The following is a 19,606-nucleotide window of genomic DNA, read 5'->3' as shown; positions in this document are numbered from 1 at the left end:
CTTCTATCCATGTCCCTATAGCTGCCCGCCTGCTGCAGCAGCAGTCAAGGCAGCCGGGTGAAGCTGACGCCACAGACCTTGAATAAAAAGGGGAATGCGGAGGTGGAGCTGCGCGTCAGATATCGCGCCTGTAACTGTACTAGTAGGCTTTATGAGCGAAACGAAAGAAAACCTACGTTTTCTGTGTATTTGCCGAGCGTGTACTCGGTTGAATGTCCTTGGTGTGTACGGCTGGACCGTACAGGGCTAGAATAAGTCGCAGGAGTGCGACGGAAAGAGCTAATAAGAACAGATACTACACATGATCTGAGCCAAAAGGCCGAGAAAGGTATGAAAACAACAGGGATGGGCCACGGACCAGTGCACGGCAAAATACTCCTTTTGCCAAGCTTGCGCTCGATGGTGGGGGGTGGTATTTAGAAGCACATTGCTCCCCCTGAAAGCACCTGCTGTTCCTGGTCCGCAATGTCGGGGCCAAGCAGTAGCTTATTACAGCAGGCCCGATTAAGCTAATGCACAGAGCTGGTGATTCGGCCGCTGCTTCAATCCGTCAGAACAGGGTAGCGGAGTCCAGTCAGTAGGGACCCATCCATGTCCCTGCCCGCCTGCTGCAGCAGCAGTCAAGGCAGCCGGGTGAAGCTGACGCCACAGACCTTGAATAAAAAGGGGAATGCGGAGGTGGAGCTGACGCATGTACGTGCGACATGCGACATGTACCGGCGAGAACTGGCAAAATCAGATTGACGAGACAACAGGGCGGTAATATGTAGTACGTTAAAAACCAAACGGGAGAGAATTCGCGCATACAAAAAGCTGGCTCCAAACAAAGAGCACGCACATCCGGGCGGAGCGATCATGTGGCTGGCAGTCAGCAGCGCTGTTCTGTCTTTCCTACTGCTGCAGTAAAGGCAGGCCATCTTTCCTACAGGGTTTGTTGCTGCTGCTGACCGCCAGCCAACCTTGACCGTGTAACCCTCGCTAAGCATGCAGGACATGTGCCCAAGTCAGTGTGCTTTACAGTGGTCAACACGTGATGCAATTATCGTACACACGCTAACCGTCCGCTTTTCGCTCACCTGTACGAGCATACGATACGTGTCATAGAATCCTCTCGACGGGTATGTCGCAACGTCGCGCCAAGCCGCCAAGCCGCCGAGCCGCCGAGCCGCGTAGCCGTTTACGGGGGATTGCCTCCTCGCCGCCTCCTCGCCACGAGCCGGTCATAAGGATGATGCGACGGGGGAAGGGCAGAAGCAGTAGCGGGCGGAAGGGTGAGGGGGAAGCATTTAGTAAGCTATGGGAAAACTAGTGTTAAAGTTACAGATGCATGACACACGAAGTACGACAGTCACTCTTTGGTTGGCGCCTAGCAGTGCTGACTCGGCTTTGCTGACTTCCCTAAGATGCTTTGCTGCGCTGTGCTGCTGCTGCTGGCGTGCTGCTGCTACTGCTGCTGCTGCTGCGACTTGCCAGTCGCCAACCAAACATGATTGCACGAGGATGCCCGACAGGACATTACAGTTACGCACTTCACACGAAGGTACGACAAGCGGCACGTCCCCCTGCGATATTGTCCCCCTGCGATCCCTAAAACCCACCGTACATGTATCTGGGCGAAGCTGAAGTCATCGCCCTTTACTCGCCAACGATGCCCATCAAGAAGATGATATCACCTTGTCATGTCCTCCATCGCCGGGAATGCATCGCACTCAGGCATGTCCGAGCCCAAGGCGCGCCCCGCAATGGGGGAAGGGAGGGGATTAGGCAGGGCGCAAGCAGGACGGTCAGACCAATAACCTGACAATATGCAATATGGCAAATGTATTACAGCAGGCATCACACACACACAACACACACAATGCGCAACGACACACGAGATGCGGGCTGGGCTGGGGCTTTGAGCTGTTTGCTGCTTGGTTGGGCGATGTGATGCAAATACACGCGTGCACACGACCGCTGGGGAGCAGTTGCTTGAATATTGCGCCACAAGGCAAAAATACCTGTTTGCGCAGATTCGCAGAACCACGCGTGATTCGTAACATGCGGCAGCTGCAAGTTGAGCTGACATGTCGACAACGCCAACGTCCTGTACTAAGCCAAGAGAAGTGATCTGATTGCGCGCCTGCAGTTCAGAGATGTTAAGATTGCATACTTGTTAGGATGGCTGCTGGTGTGCTCATAGACCGACGTGTGCAACTGGCCATCCGATTGACCAGACATCAGAGCATGGCTTCGCATCAGATCCGCAGCTGATTGGGTCCAGTCGCTAGTCACATTTTCGTATAGGACTCCACGAGGGTGTCACGCCAGCTGTAATTCCAAGAAGCTCGCCTGACGGTAAAGCATGTCTCATTCATTTTCATCGGAACGCTCCCGGCAAAAGGCATACGTGCTTGACGTATAAAACTCGCAGCATTAAGGCTGATAATTGCCTATCAATAGCTCACCTGCGGCAAGTGTAAACATGCCGAAAACCACCAGTGAACGCATTTGGCAACAATAGTTGGCACAGCGCATCAAAGTAATTACAGAATTATCAGGCCTATGTGAATTTAACAAAATAGGTTTGCACTGCGTCCGAAATGCTTACGTACGCTGAAATGTGTACGAGGCATGGGACTCACTGCACCGCAGCATACAGTCGCACACACACAACTGAGAAGAAATAATTTTCGCCTCTTGATATATGTGTACCAAAGCTCACAGGGGCCTCGGATTGTTGTTGGGTGACGAACACAATTTCCTTGCATCGGCCACATCTGCACCGCAGCTGAAAGGAACTGGCTCCAGTTGGCGACTGGAGGAAGCATTAGTTCCTAACTTGCCCGATCTGCAGAGCCCGACATCAATCGCTGACTGAGAGACAAGGAAGAGAAGAATACTAAGCTTACAAATAATGGTGTAGGAATGCCTTAAATAGTCTGGCAAAGCCTTGCACGACACAGAGTCGTACCGATCAAAGCCAAACCATACGTACTCGGTAACGAACACAAATCCCTTAAATTTCCCCGGTCTTTCAAAGCTGCAACGTCCTCGTTGCCATTACAGTCGCAAGCACAAGGTTCCCTTGCATACTGCAACTCACTGCTTTCATCACAACAGTGGGCATGCTCAGGCAACTGCACCCCCATACAATGCCATGGCATGACTACATATGGGACTCAGACAGCTAACCACATAAGGCAAGGTGTTCCAGCTAAGGAAAACCCAAAGACAACATAGCTTGGCTCAAATGAAACGCATGACTGTGTGAGCTCCGGAATGATTGCATCTACTGCACACATAAGCACACATGAGAACTCGAAGGAAAGTAAGAACGGAGAATCTCGTGAAGGTGATGGTAGGTCTCTTTTGAGCACTCGGCTGGGCGCCCCGGTCGACTTGAGCCAAAACACAGGGGCACACCGACACAAGGGCCAACATCGAGCTCCATGGCATGATGAGATGTGATGGCCTTTAGCGTGACGTTGGATCGACGACGAAGATTACGAAAACGATTGAACTCGTGAAACGTGGGGTACGCAAGCATCCAGTCGCTGTCAACCCGGTGCACTCCTGCCGTGGAGGCTGCTGCAACACGAGCACGCATACAACCTACACGACGGGCAGGCATACTGGCGACCAGGGCACGGCGATTAACGTTGAACGAACGAGGTAGACGGCGGGTTGTCAGCTTCCGCAAACGATAGAAGCAAACGGATATGGCCCATTCTTGAGCCCGAAACGAACGTGAAACTGCAGTCCAGCGCAAGGTGTCCAAACTTGGCCGACTGTCGAACGACGGTAAGGCGTTCTGATCCAACTGAAAAGGAAAGAGCTCCGATTTCAAGTTGTGACACCAACTGTTACACTCGGAGTGGAGCGACTTGAGCCGACTTGCACACAACAGTAGCGTACAAAGCTGAATGTCAGTACCGAAGAGCGATGAACCCGGTAGTTACGAGATGCGGGTGAACGACCGGCAACACGGGCCGGCAAACAAACGATCGTGCGGTGGCGCGAAGTGCAAAAGCAGTGACGATGGGAAAACAGCTCCAATACGGACCGAGGCAGGATTGAACCTGGTCTCGATACCATATGAAAGGAACTGGCTCCAGTTGGCGACTGGAGGAAGCATTAGTTCCTAACTTGCCCGATCTGCAGAGCCCGACATCAATCGCTGACTGAGAGACAAGGAAGAGAAGAATACTAAGCTTACAAATAATGGTGTAGGAATGCCTTAAATAGTCTGGCAAAGCCTTGCACGACACAGAGTCGTACCGATCAAAGCCAAACCATACGTACTCGGTAACGAATACAAATCCCTTACAGCAGCGATATGCATCAAAACTAAGTATATACAATAAATTGTTCTGAACAATAAAGGCATGATAAACCTTAGGATTCCCACAACCTGACAATCAACGCAGCTTCTGGCAATGAATTACCTTTCCTTACATTCATCACCTCGAACACCAAAGCAACAATGTTGCATCCATCTTGTCCCTGGGAAAATGGATGGTTCGCTCACGGTCCGTCCATGGACCGAAAAGTAGGCAAGCCATGCTATCGTGCTGAATAATTAGAAAGCAATACCAGATATAGAACAAGCTGTCAAAACACATGGCAGAAAAGTAAGTACAACTTTTGCACGGTCGACCTCTTTTCGCTTGCATATCGGGACGCGGGCCATGCTTCTTTCTTGCGTCCGGGGCCTACGCAACCCCAAGAGAACCTCCAGCCACCAGGCCCTTTCGATCACCGTGGGGGTCGAACCCAGAGCTGCACCACAAGGGGCGTACCGAAAAGCAGATGTGTGCATGAGTAGTTTTCGGCCACGTCACGAGGGTCGTTGAGAAAAACCTAATGCCAAAGCCAAGCTGCCGCGCATGTCCCGCTAGTCCACCTACGGTCACATGAACTCGACATACAAGCAGACATGAAGAACTAGAGGGGTTCCCCTTTAGTTCCCCTTTGCCTCCTCGCCGCCTCGCCACCTTGCCGCCAAGCCGTCTAGCCGCCGTACCGCCTACCCTCCTCGTCGCCACGCCTGAGAATGGGAATGCCTCCTCGCCGCCTCCTCGCCACGAGCCGGTCATAAGGATGATGCGACAGGGGAAGGGCAGAAGCAGTAGCGGGCGGATGGGTGAGGGGGAAACATTTAGTAAGCTATGGGAAAACTAGTGTTAAAGTTACAGATGCATGACACACGAAGTACGACAGTCACTCTTTGGTTGGCGCCTAGCAGTGCTGACTCGGCTTTGCTGACTTTAATAGTATGGTTTGCTGCGCTGTGCTGCTGCTGACACTTGCCGGCCGCCAACCAAACATGATTGTCGTACATCGTGGCTAGCATTCCTACATCACGTCATCCTCCATCCCCCCAATAACAACCCAGCTACTCACGCTGCGCTCGCCAGAGCTTGCGACTCCATCAGCGATGCCCAGCAGTAGTAGGGACGCACGGCGCCAGCAAAGCACCGCGCCAGCAGCGATGTCTAGCCTCAAATGCCGACGCACAGCCGTGCGAGCCGCCAGTATGCACCGAAGCACAGGGGACAGGCGGAAGGGTGACACAGAATATGTTGTACGTTGTAAAACGGGAGAGAATTCGCGCATACAAAAAGCTGGCTCCAAACAAAGAGCACGCACATCCGGGCGGAGCGATCATGTGGCTGGCAGTCAGCAGCGCTGTTCTGTCTTTCTTACTGCTGGAAATATTGTCCATCTACGTTTCTACGTTTACCTTGCGAATACGGCTGTCGGGTTTCAATTGCCCATGCTTAGCTTTCCGTATAGGTGTTACTCTTTTTGCACTATCATGACCATCAGCCTTGTAAAGGTTCCGCCTGTACATCGATACCTAATCAGCTTGCAACCACCTCCAATACGTTTCTGCATGAGCGCATTCTGGCGTTGGTTACCATATTCGTCATATGGTATAACTTTATAACACTGTTGCTTGCGCGGCGACGGCTGTTAGGTTCCAACTTCCCAGCCTGCATGTTCTACTTCCATGATTTCGCAAGCACACCTCGTCAATCACGCCCGCATTCATAAAAAGATGTAGGTCTCGGCTTGATGATTGATGCAAAAAGCAGGTTTGTGTTAAATCTGTTTTTGCGAATCCTCGCACAACGAGGTGGTTGGCTCCTCATGGCTGGTTTTCTAGTGCACCGAAGCAAGGGGCAGTTATAGCTGTAATACTGCGGCCATGTAACCTTCCTCTCCCCCCTCACGCAAACCCCTCCCCCGCTGGCGGCGGTGCCAGCCAGTTCCACGCACATCCTAATCCAGGAAACTATTTATCCTAAATTTATGAGTAATTTTCCTATATCATTAATCGTTTTACATAGCACGTTCTTTTTATGGTTTCTAATTCAGTCAAAAAATGATATCCTTTGAAATGATGAAATGAAGGTAAATTACTTGAATCTTCAGACATAGTTCATACTGTCCTGACCGTAACCCCTGCTCCGTCGTTCCCCATCCCCAATACTCTCCTCCACCGTGTATTCTACCTGCCTCCGCCGTGGGTAAGCAATCGAGCGCACGGAGGACATTGCGGCGGCGCTCAGTTGCTGCTGGCGCGTCCGCGAAATACATGTACATAAATGTATCTTGTAAACACGTACGCCGATCCTATCCACGCACGTCCGTCTCACTCTCCCACGCAGCTCATCTGTCAGAAAGCAGAAGGAGGGCTGCACTCTACCGAAATCTAAACCGCCAGATAACATACATGGCGTGGCACAATCTATTCATTTCATTCAACCAACTATCCGTTTTACCCACTCACTCATCCAGCCAGCCATCCCATGACCTTCCATCCATCCATCAACCATCCTACTACAAGAGCAACGTGTCAGCCCACAGCCCTCTCATCGTGCAGAAAAGGATCCAAGGATATGCAGGTGCATTTTTGCGTGTACATGTGCATGAATTTGGGTACCTAAGAAGGCTCTGTTTGTTTTGGCCCACTGGCCCATATGGCATGTCGGCTTACCGTCCGCATGTCGTGCCCACCTGGCATGTCGTCCCCTCACTTATTCGGTCTTCCTTCAAATCTCCTCTATTCCCTTCAGACCGTTCACGGCACGGCAGATAACCCATCCAGCCCAATCATGAGAAAAGAAACCACAGCTCTTGGCTCCACCTTCATGTCATTTCCTTATGTGCTCGCTCGCACTCATCCGCGTACGGCACAGTACGGCATGTGCACGAGTAGCCTAAAACGTGGCCGTTATGAGCACGTCACACTCGTACTTATACACACGCTCGCATACATAGACACATACAGACGCGATGTCATAAAGCTACGGGACAACACGAGGCGTACACCGGACACCTGTGTACGCCAGGGTCGCATACACCCAAGAGAGAGATTTGCCCGGTTGGAAAGGAGTAGAAAGGTTGGCTCGAGCCGGGGTTGCGGACCATTCCGGGCCCAGTTCTCAGCCAAAGGCGTCAGTTCAAGTAAAGGTATCAAGGTCATGGGGCCAAAGTCGCGAGGGAAATCAATGGTCATGGGGCCGCCACTGTACGCACATATCGCCATGCACAGCGCCATATCCCCCCTTCAATGCTTCGATTCCCGCATCCAGCCGTCAAAACATTTGCGCATCGCTCCCCTCTTTCAACGTATCACAAACACACCGTCTGCGTCACCATGCCCCATGCTTGCGGCTGCGTGCTACTCCGCGGGCGCTGCCGTCGCGGCGGCTGCTGCTGGTGGCCTAGCACCTGCCATTTCCTTGCACATGTAATGCCGTCCTCATTCGTCTGGATGGATGGATTCGTAACTCACATACAAAAGCACAAACAAAACATGCATGCTACCCATCCCACACACGTCGCGCGACTAATACCTGCAGCCATCTGCACTGCTCTTCAAAAGAATTCCGACTTTCACCTCCAAATAATCTTACCCCTAACCCTTGTGTTCAGACATGCACAAAATCACCTCCTGTGTAAAATTCCGCCATCACCTTGTTTGGACCTTCAACTACAACCTTCTTGCTACTGCTGCCATGACACCCATATCGCAACCGCTACTAAAACCGCTACTAAAACCTCAGCATTATCATTAAAACATCGACCTGTTACGCGTTGTCCATGAGGTCCAGCAAGTCCTCCCCGTCGCCTCCCTTGCCCTTTCCCGGCCCGCCTTCCGACACCTTCATGCTCTTCATCACGTCACTGAGGTGCTGGTCGTTCTTGGCGGCAGTGAACGCGATGTTGGACACCTTCCGTGTAGCCACGACAGGAGACGGATCTGCAGTTGCACGTGCGGTTGTGTGTTGTGTGGTATGGGGCAGGGAGAGAGGAGAAGGCAAAGAGGGGAATTACATGCAAGAAGCTAAGGTGTATACGGGTCGACTGCCGGTGTCTGTGTAGGGTGGGTGGGTGGGTGGTCGGGTGAGTTGGCCGTCGGAGGCCAAGGCGATGAGAGAATGAGAGTTTCTCACTGTAGGCAGGTTAGAAGACGGGTTGCATGGGGTTCACGTTCCTGACAGCCCCCCATGTGAACCCCCCCAGCCCCGGGGCCGCACTCACCAGCTCCCACTAGGTCGTCATCCCCGAACAGGTTGAGCTTGAAGTTGTCCACGGCGGGTGCCTTGACCTTGAGCAAGGCGGACAGGTACGCGAACTCCGAGGCCCCCCCCAGGCTGCCGCGGAGCCCCCGGTCCGAATACTCCTCACCAGCCATCTGCGGTCAGAAACCACAACACAGCGATATATGCATACATACATACATCTGAAGTCGGATGGGGTGAACGGATTAGGGTGCCCCTCTAGCAGGGGAAAGCAGGGAACTGCCTCGGGAAAGGGGACCGCTGGTAAAGCTATACCACCCTGTAACAACATACATACATACATACATACGTACATATATATATACATACATACAAATGTGTATATGAACGTCCAAACAAACAACATACATGAGGACGGACGCTATCGTCAATAAACCTAGGTACCGACATTTACGCATGTGTACCTGAACGATATCGCACTTAACGCGCACAGGAGGTTGGGATGCAACGACAGGTGACATGTGCGACCCACACAACGCAAATTGGGTGCTCCATCGGAAGCTGTGTGACCCGTCCCCTTTGCCAGCCTCGTTTGGATATACATACTACCATCACCACTGCCATCCCTGGTTCTGACGAGGTGGTCATTGACAACCTTAACGGACACACGCAAATGCACGATACGCCCTCACGTACCGCTCGCCCAACTCCACACAAAAAACATATGTAAACAAATGCATTTGGCTGCCTTGCCATTTTTTCTTGATTATTTAATTTTGTTGCGTTGCAGTTGTCCCGTCGTCGACATCACACACAAAAACTTCTTCCTGGCAGGGTGTGTAGTGTGGGGCCAGTTTGTGTGGTGTATGACACGCCCCGCCCGGGCCCCACCGCCCGGGGGATTAGTGTGTCTCCCCTTTTTTTCCCTTCCCCGTTATCATCTAGGAGGTCCTCCGCAACACCCCTACAGCCATACACCCCTCTTCCCTCACCGTCTTGTAGTCCTCCTCGGGCTTGAGGGGCCCCGTGATCGCATCCCCCTTCCGAGGGGGGGGTACCACCTTGGGCCGCTCCTTGTTGTACAGGTTCGTACCCAGAGGGGCGGGGTGTACGAAAAACTCCTGACGGTCAATCTGTCCATGCAGGCATGCAGGCGTATGCGGGTTAAGGGGCGGTTAAGAGTGTGTGTGTGTGTGGGGGGGGGGGGGGTGTTATTAAATGCAAGGAGCAAGGGGTCGCGATCGCAGGAAGAGGGTGGATTTGGATGGGTCAGATTGGTACATACACATACATACACACATATATATATCGAATTGAATTTGAATTGTTATATAGGTCAGACATTACTGGTCAGACATTACTGGTAGGTCAGACAATACTGGTAACGCACACACCAATGCCCCCGGAGGTTCCGGGATCGAGACCTGTCAAGGTCGAAAATCTTTCCGATGGTGGAAGGTAAAAGTGCCCCTAGTCGATGGACGGTGGTGACCTGGGATAAAGGTGACTCGCGAGCCGACCAGGAATGGCAGATTCCGTTGGATGCCGGTGGTGGGTGCTGAACCTGAGTGATCCACTGAGAAGTCGGCTAGGGTGACTAGGCAGGGTTTCGCCGGGTAGCGGCCGCAGGGTGAAGATATGCCCTCCTGTCCCACAAATCATACATATATATGCGCCAAAAAGCGAAGGATTTAACTGCCGACTTCCAAACTACGCTAGATATATGTGTGCCCCAGTTAGACATGACAAGTGAAACCAACCCGAGGGCCGGGCGGCAGGTGGGGGACATGAGAAGATATCGTGGATGAGCACTGCACGACACCGCATTGTACTGCACTCACTGGTCTGGTCTGGAGAGGGGCTGCGGGGGGCCGGAGGAGAAGCACAAAACCCCTCTCCTTCCTTACCCTCCTTTTGTAGCAACACACCTCCGCCCTTGTACCCCACCCCTCCTCTTACCCCTATCCGCCTCCCTTTCCCCTTTTCCTCTTCCCAGCCTTAAGTCGGAGGAGCCCTCGTGTTAACCCGGCCCCCCGCCGCACACACACACACACACACACATATCCTACAACCCCTAGCCCCGTAGTCCCCCACCCCCTCACCGCGGCGCTCTTGACTTTGAACTTTTCCTGTTCCTCCAGCGCTCCCGACATGGAGTACGTGGTGACCGTGCCCACATAGTCCTTGTGCGGGGAGGGCAGGATGATGCGGCCCATGGAGGATTGAATACCCTCCTGCGGGGGGGGGGTGTAAAGGGAGGGAGGGGACACGAGGGGGGGGAGGTGGCGCGACAGAGGGGAGGTGTCAATTATAGCCCCCTAACGAAACAACTGCCGTCGCCCAAGGCACCAACTCGTACGGGAAGGAGAGGAATGTGCGGGGAATGTGAGGAGCGAAACGCGGGGGGGGGGAGCTGTTAGAAGACGGAGGAAGGTAGTTAAGGAGCGTTTGGGAGGCGGAGGAAGGTAGTTAAGGAGCGTTTGGGAGGCGGCGTCTCTGCTGGCTACTGGTGTCGGCTAGGATTGGTAGTCATGGTAATGATGGTCGTGTCATGTGGACGATGTAGACGCTATAACAAAACATTGGACGCCAGGGATACCTCCAGGCCTGCCTACAATGGTCCTCCACGCTACCTAGGCCGCCAATCTTCCCCAACACCCCAATACCCCTTACCCAGCCCCTCCTCTCCTCCTCCTCGCTCTCCTTTACCCCCCCCCCCTTAACTCGTAACCCGTAACTTTACCGCCCCCCGACGGCCCCGGTCCTAACCCCAACCACCTTACCTGCAAGAATAGCGACACCTTGACTCTCTTATCTTGGAAGAACCTGAGCAGGGTATGCCTGAGGAGGTGCAGCTGCCCCGCAGGCAGCCCCTCGAACGTCTTGACCGCCAGCGCCTCCACCGTGCCGATGAGGGCTGCGGAAGATTGGTCGGGCAGGGACTCGATGATGGTGCGCATGGTGGCCAGGTGCAGGAGGGTCACCTGCGGTTGAGGGAAAAGCATACCACGCGTGCGTCTGGTTGGGGAAGAAAAGGATAGATTGGTTGCGTTGAGAAAAAGGGGATAGAGCGGAAAAGACGATCAATCGAGGAAAACGCGTACGGGCGTTGCTTTGAAATCATTCTTCGGGGGTTTAAGACGATTGTAACCCGGTTGTGTTTGCGTCGAATGCGACCCAGATTTCCTAGGCCCACACGCAAATTGTAATGTAGCTCTCTGTGCCTACTCTCACACGCACATGCACACACACGCAATCCTTCACTGTTATCCCCCAATCCCCACGACTCATATCATGTTGATATCTTTTTCCTTTGGTCTACCGCTTACACGGTTCTCTTTTGCTAAAGCTCATTATGCGCAGGTAGCCCTCCTCTTTATTGTTTATTTTAGCGTAATAGTATTGTTGTGTAAACAGCGCCTGGATTTAATTCCTTTAAATTTAAAGCTTACTGCGGGCACAAAGTACTTGACGCTTGCGTAATATGCTTAAAAGCTTATTTTAGGCGAGAAATGGAATAGCGTGATAGGAGATTATTACGCTAGACAATACAATAAAAAGAGCGGAGCTGTTCGGTATCGTGCACAACCCCTAGTTTACTAAACAATGCAAACAATAAAAAGCGCGGGCTGCGCTGGCATCCCCTTCTTCCTCTTACTGTAGTAGCTGGCCGCCCAAAAGGATGAGATGCTGGGAGCGAGCTTTAGCGCACGTACGTATTGGATGATGGCGTGTGCCGTACTGTACGGCAACTATCACACCTTCCATGTCGTACTCCAGAAGGGTCTCCCTTTCCCAACCCCGCCAACCCGCCACCAATCCACTTTACCTCACCCCACCTCACCACAAGTTCGGGTATCTTTTGCAGGCAATCTGGGTCCGCAGTTGCTTTCCATTACAACACCCAATTGGTCGTGATTTACCTCCCACCCCACCCACCCCGGCCCCTTACCACGTACTGCCGGCACCCACCCCCGTTCCTACACTCCTGTCTCTTGACTCCCAAGACGTCCAGGGTGTTTTGTTTGGTGTGGTAAGCCTTTTCGGGTATTTTTATAATAAAATTCCATTAATATGTTAATTTAGGTTTGCATGAAATTGGTGGTTCAAAGGAGTGGCAGCTAGCTTTCACAATATGCAAATGAATTTCCCCCTGCTACAATGCCTACGGAGACTCCGTAGTGCATCACCATTCCTTCGTCCCATCTTCCTCCTTCCGGGGCCCAAATTTACCTCCAACATCTGGTCAAGATTGGTGGAGCAGAGGAGCTGGTACTTGAACCCCATCAGCATCAGGTCAAACAATTTGTCCATGCTGCAAAGGTTTAGGAGGAGTTGGGGAAGATATGGGAGTTAGAAAACGTGGGTGGGGATTTATATGCAAGAATCAGAGCAAAATGCACGGGCTGAGGACGGGCTGGGGTGTACATCGTGTTTGGGAGGGGAGGGGGGCAGTTTGGTGCAGATCGGGGCTGCGACATATGCCTGTGTGAGTGTGCGCCTGTATGAATGTGTATGTGGGTTATAGCATGGTGAGCATTGCCTACATCAAAAAGACTCAGACCGAGCAATATGCAGGTACCTGCAGTGCATGGCATGGTTGCGTGCGCAAGATGTGGGCTACGGAGGCTATGGAAAATTCCTTTCTAGGGCACGACGGTGCTGCATGTATGTGTGCATATACGTATTTATATGTGCATATGTGCGCACATGCAGCACATTCCTCCGCAAAGCGCAGACACACATGCATAAACGTCTGTACTTTTAATTAAACTACACACCTGGGTGCGTCTATCTGTCTGTCTGTCTGTTTGTATGTATGTATGTGTGTTTCGCAGAAGAGGTGTAACAAGGGAGAGCCCTAAGGTGTGTGCGGAATGACTACATGGCGCACTGCAGATGTCCCAGCAGTCAAACAGCCAAGAGTGAAAGATCCGTGAAGGCCGTAACACCGAAAACAAGGGTTAGGTCAGGGGTGAGACATAACATAGTAATAGGCGGATTTAAAAAACGTAAGATAGGTAGTAAGGAGAGACACAGAGGGGGGAATTCAGACAGAGCGGTGGGGGGCCGTACAAGGCGGACGGAGGAGGGGTTGGGATCGCGGGGAGATGGATGGCCAGATTCCAGGGCCAAAAAAGGAAGGGGCCACGATGCAGAGCGCATGAAGTTTGCAGACGGAACGCCTGTGCTGCAGAGAAGCGGTCTGGGGAACTAGTCATACCGCTACCGGTAAAAAGCTTCGTCCCGAGCTACAAACCATACAAGTAATGGCCTTAACATAGGGCGTCGACTGTGATATGCTGTGATATGCTTTGGCTATGAGGGAAGCGTCTGTTCGTGACCGGCAAGGCGGCCGAATGGAAGTTGAATTGCCGGTAACTTGACCACATACAGCGGGCTACCACTCCACAGGAACTCCCATTTATAATAATATACAACAGCTAAAAATTAACTGTTCTGTTTCACTAAGCGGGTAGGATGTATGTGGCGGAAGGCCATGGGGCGTACCTGGACTCGCTCAGCCTCATGATGCTTGAATGGGCAAGGCGATCAAAGATTTTCCTTGTTTGGGATACCGTGTACATGTCTTGAGGTGCAAAGAGCTTGTCTATGTATTCCGAGTCGAACATGGTCTTGATCACATCGTTAAGAACCTTGCAGCTCTTATCCGTTGGGATGTTTTGAGCTTTCAAGCGCTGTTCAAGAATGTAGACCATTTCGCAGCCTAGATTAACAACCAGCAAAGGCATAGCGAGCTGCGACATTTTGACAATCAACCAGCAAAATAAGGGTGCCGGAAAGTAGTAGTTGCAAGCGTGAATGCAGATGTGGAGGACGGTAAAGATAGAGTCTTGAACTTGGTATTTTATGGTTCTATGCCGTACCACGAAGTAACGGTACGTTAGAGCTCAGAAGCCCTCCTTCATATGCACGCTAAACCGACTTCTCCATCCTATACCATATATTCTTGATATAAGGGTTTCTAATATTTCGAAGCTTAACTCACAATTTCCTTCACGAACGCCTTTGGCAACGCCGGTGTTCATCCAAACTTGCCGCGGAAGGCAAGTGTACTGGCTGCAGAGCTTAGTCAGATTTCTTGTTCCAATATCTGCCACAACTGCAGAGTCGTTTGGCACATTCGTGTGCCCTTAGAAGCATCTTGCTCCATCGGCGCAAATTATATACAGCCCATAACGCCACGTATCTTCTCCTTGCAGACCGCGCTCCTTCCTTGCCACCACCAGCTTCAGACCAAGCCTCTGATTAACGCGGCGTCCGCGTTTTCCATCGTCCACAGCGTCAAGCCAGCTCCGTGGAAGTGCTTTTGCAGTCGAATCGCACATAGAAGTTTTGGGTCTAAGTTACTCCTGGGCGATCTGGTCCTCCTTGGCGCCTTGCTCGGCGCTTTTCAACGCCTGTCGTCAGCAGCTGACTGAGACAAGCAGTTACCTTGGATTCGGTTACAAACTCCTCCGCCGTCCTCTTTCCTCTCATTTAAACTTACATTTCCTGAGAATTACAAACATGAGCCGCACCCGGGGCATGGATTGCGTGGGGATGGACACTTTTCGCGGAACTACGGGGCTAAACGTCACCTCCTCCAGCCGCATCTCCTTATACAGCAAGAACGGCGGCAACGTGACACTTGATAACACAGAGGTGGTGCTACGTGTGGAAAGCCCCATCAGCGGCGACCTCCTCGTGGCGCCTGTTGCCAAAAACAAGTACGATACGCGGCACAACACGGCCATGGGCTTGCTCATGTCGCAGGGAGAAGGCAGGGGGGTTACACACTCTTCCCAAACAACAATAAGACCAGGAACGCGGCCTGGGTCTGGTGGAAAGCTGGAAATTCTTTGGTTGTGACAAGGACGGGTATTATTCGAGCTAGCTCGCACTACCTGGGCTCCTACTGTCGCGATTTTTAGTGGCCTTACCTGGAGGTAGGCAATACGTGTTGGAGAGCACTACACAGCACAGGACGGCCCGGACAAAACCCAAAAGCGGCACAAGCGGACAAAAAGTGGGGAGAATGGGAGGGGGGCTCGAGGGAAGCGAAAGGCCTTTCCCCCGAAAGGGTACCAGGAAACACTCTGCACCCAGATACGCCAAACGCCGTCTGAGTTTGGGCCAACATTGGTTCGTTAGATCCTGGGTTTGCTGCAGCAATCTAACGCAAAAACACAAGAACCCGACCGTGCCTGACTCAGCTTGTCTATCTACGCTATTTTCATACCCCTTTGGCTTTCATGGCCCCCGACCCCGGCCCCCACCCTCGATCATCCCCTCAGGTCGGGAGTACGTGACCCCGTCTCCGGGACGCCCATGCGCTACGAGGGTGACTCGGCCATTCTGCAGACGCCAGGAGCAGCCAACCAGTTCATGCGCACACGCAAATTTTACATTGACAAGGACATTGATGTCACGATCCAGACGCTACGGAATACGACCAAGGTATGGATGAGGCTCCTGCGAGGGCAAAAGTCCCCGAAATGGCCACCCACGGCCACCCACGGGGTGTTGTTGGTCCTGAGGTTCGGTACCTGGCCAGTGCCGCCATATTGCGTCCCACTCATCGCCTCTCTTTCTAAACTCCTCCGGTTTTCGTTTCCCGCCATGCCCAGCATCCGCACACTCTCTTCCTCCCTCCCCTGTCGTCTGGGGTCGGTTTCGCACCAGGGGGATTAAAGGAAGGAACCTCAAGGCGTTCGCCGTTCTTTTCATTTCGCCATAACCAAACGTTGTTTGCTCCCAAGCAATGATTTCAGGTTGAAGCATATACCAGCGTATTGACAAACTCCCAACTGTCAACCACCCCAACGACTCTCGGTAGGTCAACCGAAACACCAACGAGAAGGTGGGCACTGCGGGGACGCCCACTGGCATGGACCCGGCGTTGCTCTTTTACCAAGGCCGGCGGTAAACATCTTATATACAAGCCAGCAAGGCGCACGTATGAAGAGGCGCACGGCGATAATGGTAGCGAAGCTGCAAGGTCGCTATTGCAAGTGGCCCAGGTGTGAAGGTGCGGGCGGTGGGCGGGAAGCAAGCACGTCTATGGTGATGCAGGTGATGCGCGATGGAAGCAAATAAACTGTTTTGGAAAGGCAAAAAAGCAGTGAAGGGCCATGAGCCCCTTGGGTATTGGGACCTCATGAAACTGACTTACCTGGGTAAAGTGTGAAATGTGAAATGCAATGGACGTGGCGTCGGGGAATGGGGCTTGTGGATTACTGGGCTGGGAAAATCTGGACCGCGGTGCTGCCCGACCACATGCTATCGCTTGAAAGGGGCTGCGCGGTGATGAGGATGGGATCGTGTTGCAGTTTGACTGTGACGCTTATTATGGGGGTTGTTGATGGATGAGTTCAGGAGATTAAGGGTGGTCGCCGCAGAGAGTGAAAGCGGCGGCGGTGCAGGACAGCAGCCGGTCTAGCCGATCAGCAATGGATCGGATATGCAGCAGTGCATGCTTGCTAAACAGGAGCAGGGGGAGCAGAAGGGGGCGACGTAAGCCTGTCCCATGCGCGGCAGGAGAGGCGCGGGAAGTGCGGGCATTGACAAGTGGGAAAAGTGCAAGCTGCAGGAGCAGGGGAAGCAGTAGCAGCAGCAGTAGCAGTAGCAGCAGCTGATGTGGGAATCCTGACCGGCCTCGGGATGTGTTGGGAACCCCAACAGGGTGGCGGATGAACTCGGATGGCTCTTGACATGCAACTGACCCATAGGTCATCGGTACATACGGCAGAGTTCATCTTTACGAGCTGAATCGTGGGCAGGCGGTAACAGCAAGCAGGGTGTACTTGTTACAATAAAGCCTGAACGGCTCGTGTGCAAGCAGGGGCCATCTGAGTGGCCAGATCTGGGTGGCCAACGGTACAGGCAGCCGGCGTCTGGGCCGCGCGTCACTGGCACCGGGGAACTCTACAAGAGGCGAGTCGCTCACGTTAGGGCGCCATGAGTTTAACTGACCCATGGGTCAATTAGCACCGTGCCATGAAGGCATCAGCGTTGCCGGCATTTTGCTGACTTGCTAAATTCACAATTGAGGACGATGCCGGCGCGTACCCTAACCACTGTCCCGTGGGTCGTTGGGTCGCGGTGGTCTCCTTAACCAAACATGCAAGCTACCTTGGTGGATGGTCCTTGGATGGTCCTTGGATGGTCCTTAGATGGTCTTTGAACGTTTTGGGTCATGTTTTATTGTGGACGCCGTTATTATGGGCTTGGGTAGAGAACTAACTTCAAGTGCGACAAATTAATTGCAACCTGTGCGTACCGGGTTTTGTCGAGCACAGGTAGGGTTAGTTAGCTCTGTGTGGTGCGGGGAAACGGCTATAGTATGGGTGTGGGAGGAGAAGGAAAGGAGGAGGAAGAGGCGTGGGTGGCGCAGTGAAGCGCTGGGCTGTGTTTCAGTTGTGGTATGTGCGCCCTCGGGGTTTTTAGTCTTTTCTGTTTCCAACCTGCAGCAGCACCACCAGCAGCAGCACAACTTTTCATCCTCACGTTCGCCTGGACAGCGGTTGCATCGAACCACGACCGGCTTTCATGTGTGATCTCTCATCTTGACCATCTAGTTTGAAGGGTTTCTGTTTTAGGGATTTTTTGGTGCGCAAAGTGCTTTCCTTGGTTTGTTAGTTAGTGGATGGGCGCTATACAACACTGTGTCATTTTATCTCCACGGCCCACGTCCAAACGGGCCGGCGGTGTTCCTAGATACACCGCGTGTAGCGCAACGAGGTTTCCTCCGGACATTTCCACTCTTCTTGCACACACATCACACCTATATCTCCCCCCTTGTTCAGCACGCGCGCACCATGAAAAGCCATTGTGGTGTCCTGCATGTCGACTTAACGTATCCCCAAACACACGGGGAATCACAACATATTTGGGGCCTGCAGCGATTGTGGAATCAGTAGTGTACAGCGCGAGAGGCGCTGGTACGAACATTCATGCCGTACATAGCTACGCACCATGTATTCACACCCTCACAAGGTATATTTTTTCTTTGCTGCGCAGTGTAGGTGTTAATCATATTACACCCCGCGCTGATGTTCGATCTGGTCCCGGAGCCGGTTTCGGAGTACGTGTTTGTATGCGTGGGGTGTGAGAGCTACAGGGTGTATTACGGACAGCATAGACTTTGAAGAAGGGTTTCAGTGGGCCCGGGTTGGGGCGGAGGGGAGAATCGACTTGGTTGTAATGAGGATTGTGGTTTCGCTTCCGCTGTCCGTGTAAATGGGGGGTTACTGGCAGGCAAAACCCACATCCCGTATTCCACATTAAATGCCATTTTTTAAAGCGCCTCTGCCGTGACGATCTGGAAAACGGTGGCGGGTAAACAACGGTCTGACGGCTGTGGGATGAGGAGGAGGACGACGACTAAGATGAAGATGATGGGAATGCGAGGCGCGTCTGCGGAAAGGAAGCGTGCCTTTAGGGTACGCGGGACATGTTGCCAACATTCGTACCAATATTCGTACTCGAACAGCAAAGCTCTACTTCCGACCCTTTTGTATGAGCACAGCGTCGCATCCACGATCAGTCTTCATTTCAATTTCAATGCTTCCTTGAACAATTCTTCGCAGTTCTTTCTGTCATGGAATGCCGCTGCGCAAGCACGGACATCATATCGACATAAGTAAAAGCCTGTTTGCTATTTCCTGCCTAATTGAGCAACAGTACGAAATCCAATTAGCCACATACAGTCACACAGCGAATCGACGACCACCAGCGACTGTGGCTTGCTTCCTAAGCCTCAGGCTGCACTACCTCCTTTCTTTGCATCCAAAAAAAACTCGCGTCCTCTTTTAAGGCATTCCCCCACCCGTTAATGTAACCCAGGTGTCCATCATGTGGGCGGACAACAGCAGGGGTTAGCAGCGAGACCCTGACTTCCTGAGAAAGCCCGCCCGGCTCTAAAGCAGCACCACGCAGATAACTGCAGCAGCACCCCAGAACGATTCTGGAAGGGAATAACCCCGAAGAAGCGCGGAGAGCGAAGGGCACTGCCCTTCACTTCAACTTGTTCTACTAGATTCTCCTTCACGGCGGAGCTCCGCAGGCTACTCGGTACACATCATTTT

At 52.6% G+C, this 19,606-nt stretch overlaps 2 protein-coding genes across 2 annotated transcripts; one reads left to right on the top strand and one right to left on the bottom strand.

Moving 5' to 3' along the window:
* Positions 1–8,081: 8,081 nt before the first annotated feature.
* On the bottom strand, positions 8,082–14,284 carry ssa4 (uncharacterized protein; the record flags this gene model as incomplete). The annotated part of the gene is made up of 8 exons (XM_002957694.1): positions 8,082–8,254; positions 8,536–8,689; positions 9,509–9,649; positions 10,358–10,366; positions 10,619–10,750; positions 11,300–11,500; positions 12,750–12,831; positions 14,028–14,284. 8 exons carry the CDS (start codon positions 14,282–14,284, stop codon positions 8,082–8,084), a joined length of 1,149 nt encoding a protein of 382 aa, XP_002957740.1.
* A 763-nt stretch (positions 14,285–15,047) lies between these two features.
* Positions 15,048–16,446, top strand: VOLCADRAFT_98857 (uncharacterized protein; the record flags this gene model as incomplete). Its single annotated transcript, XM_002957717.1, has 3 exons — positions 15,048–15,247; positions 15,815–15,977; positions 16,357–16,446. 3 exons carry the CDS (start codon positions 15,048–15,050, stop codon positions 16,444–16,446), a joined length of 453 nt encoding a protein of 150 aa, XP_002957763.1.
* Between the last annotated feature and the right edge of the window lie 3,160 nt (positions 16,447–19,606).

The sequence above is a fragment of the Volvox carteri genome, assembly GCF_000143455.1.
Source record: "Volvox carteri f. nagariensis unplaced genomic scaffold VOLCAscaffold_78, whole genome shotgun sequence".
Lineage (NCBI taxonomy): Eukaryota > Viridiplantae > Chlorophyta > Chlorophyceae > Chlamydomonadales > Volvocaceae > Volvox > Volvox carteri.
Note: the sequence above shows the minus strand (reverse complement) of the source record. Positions and strands in the feature narration are given on the sequence as shown.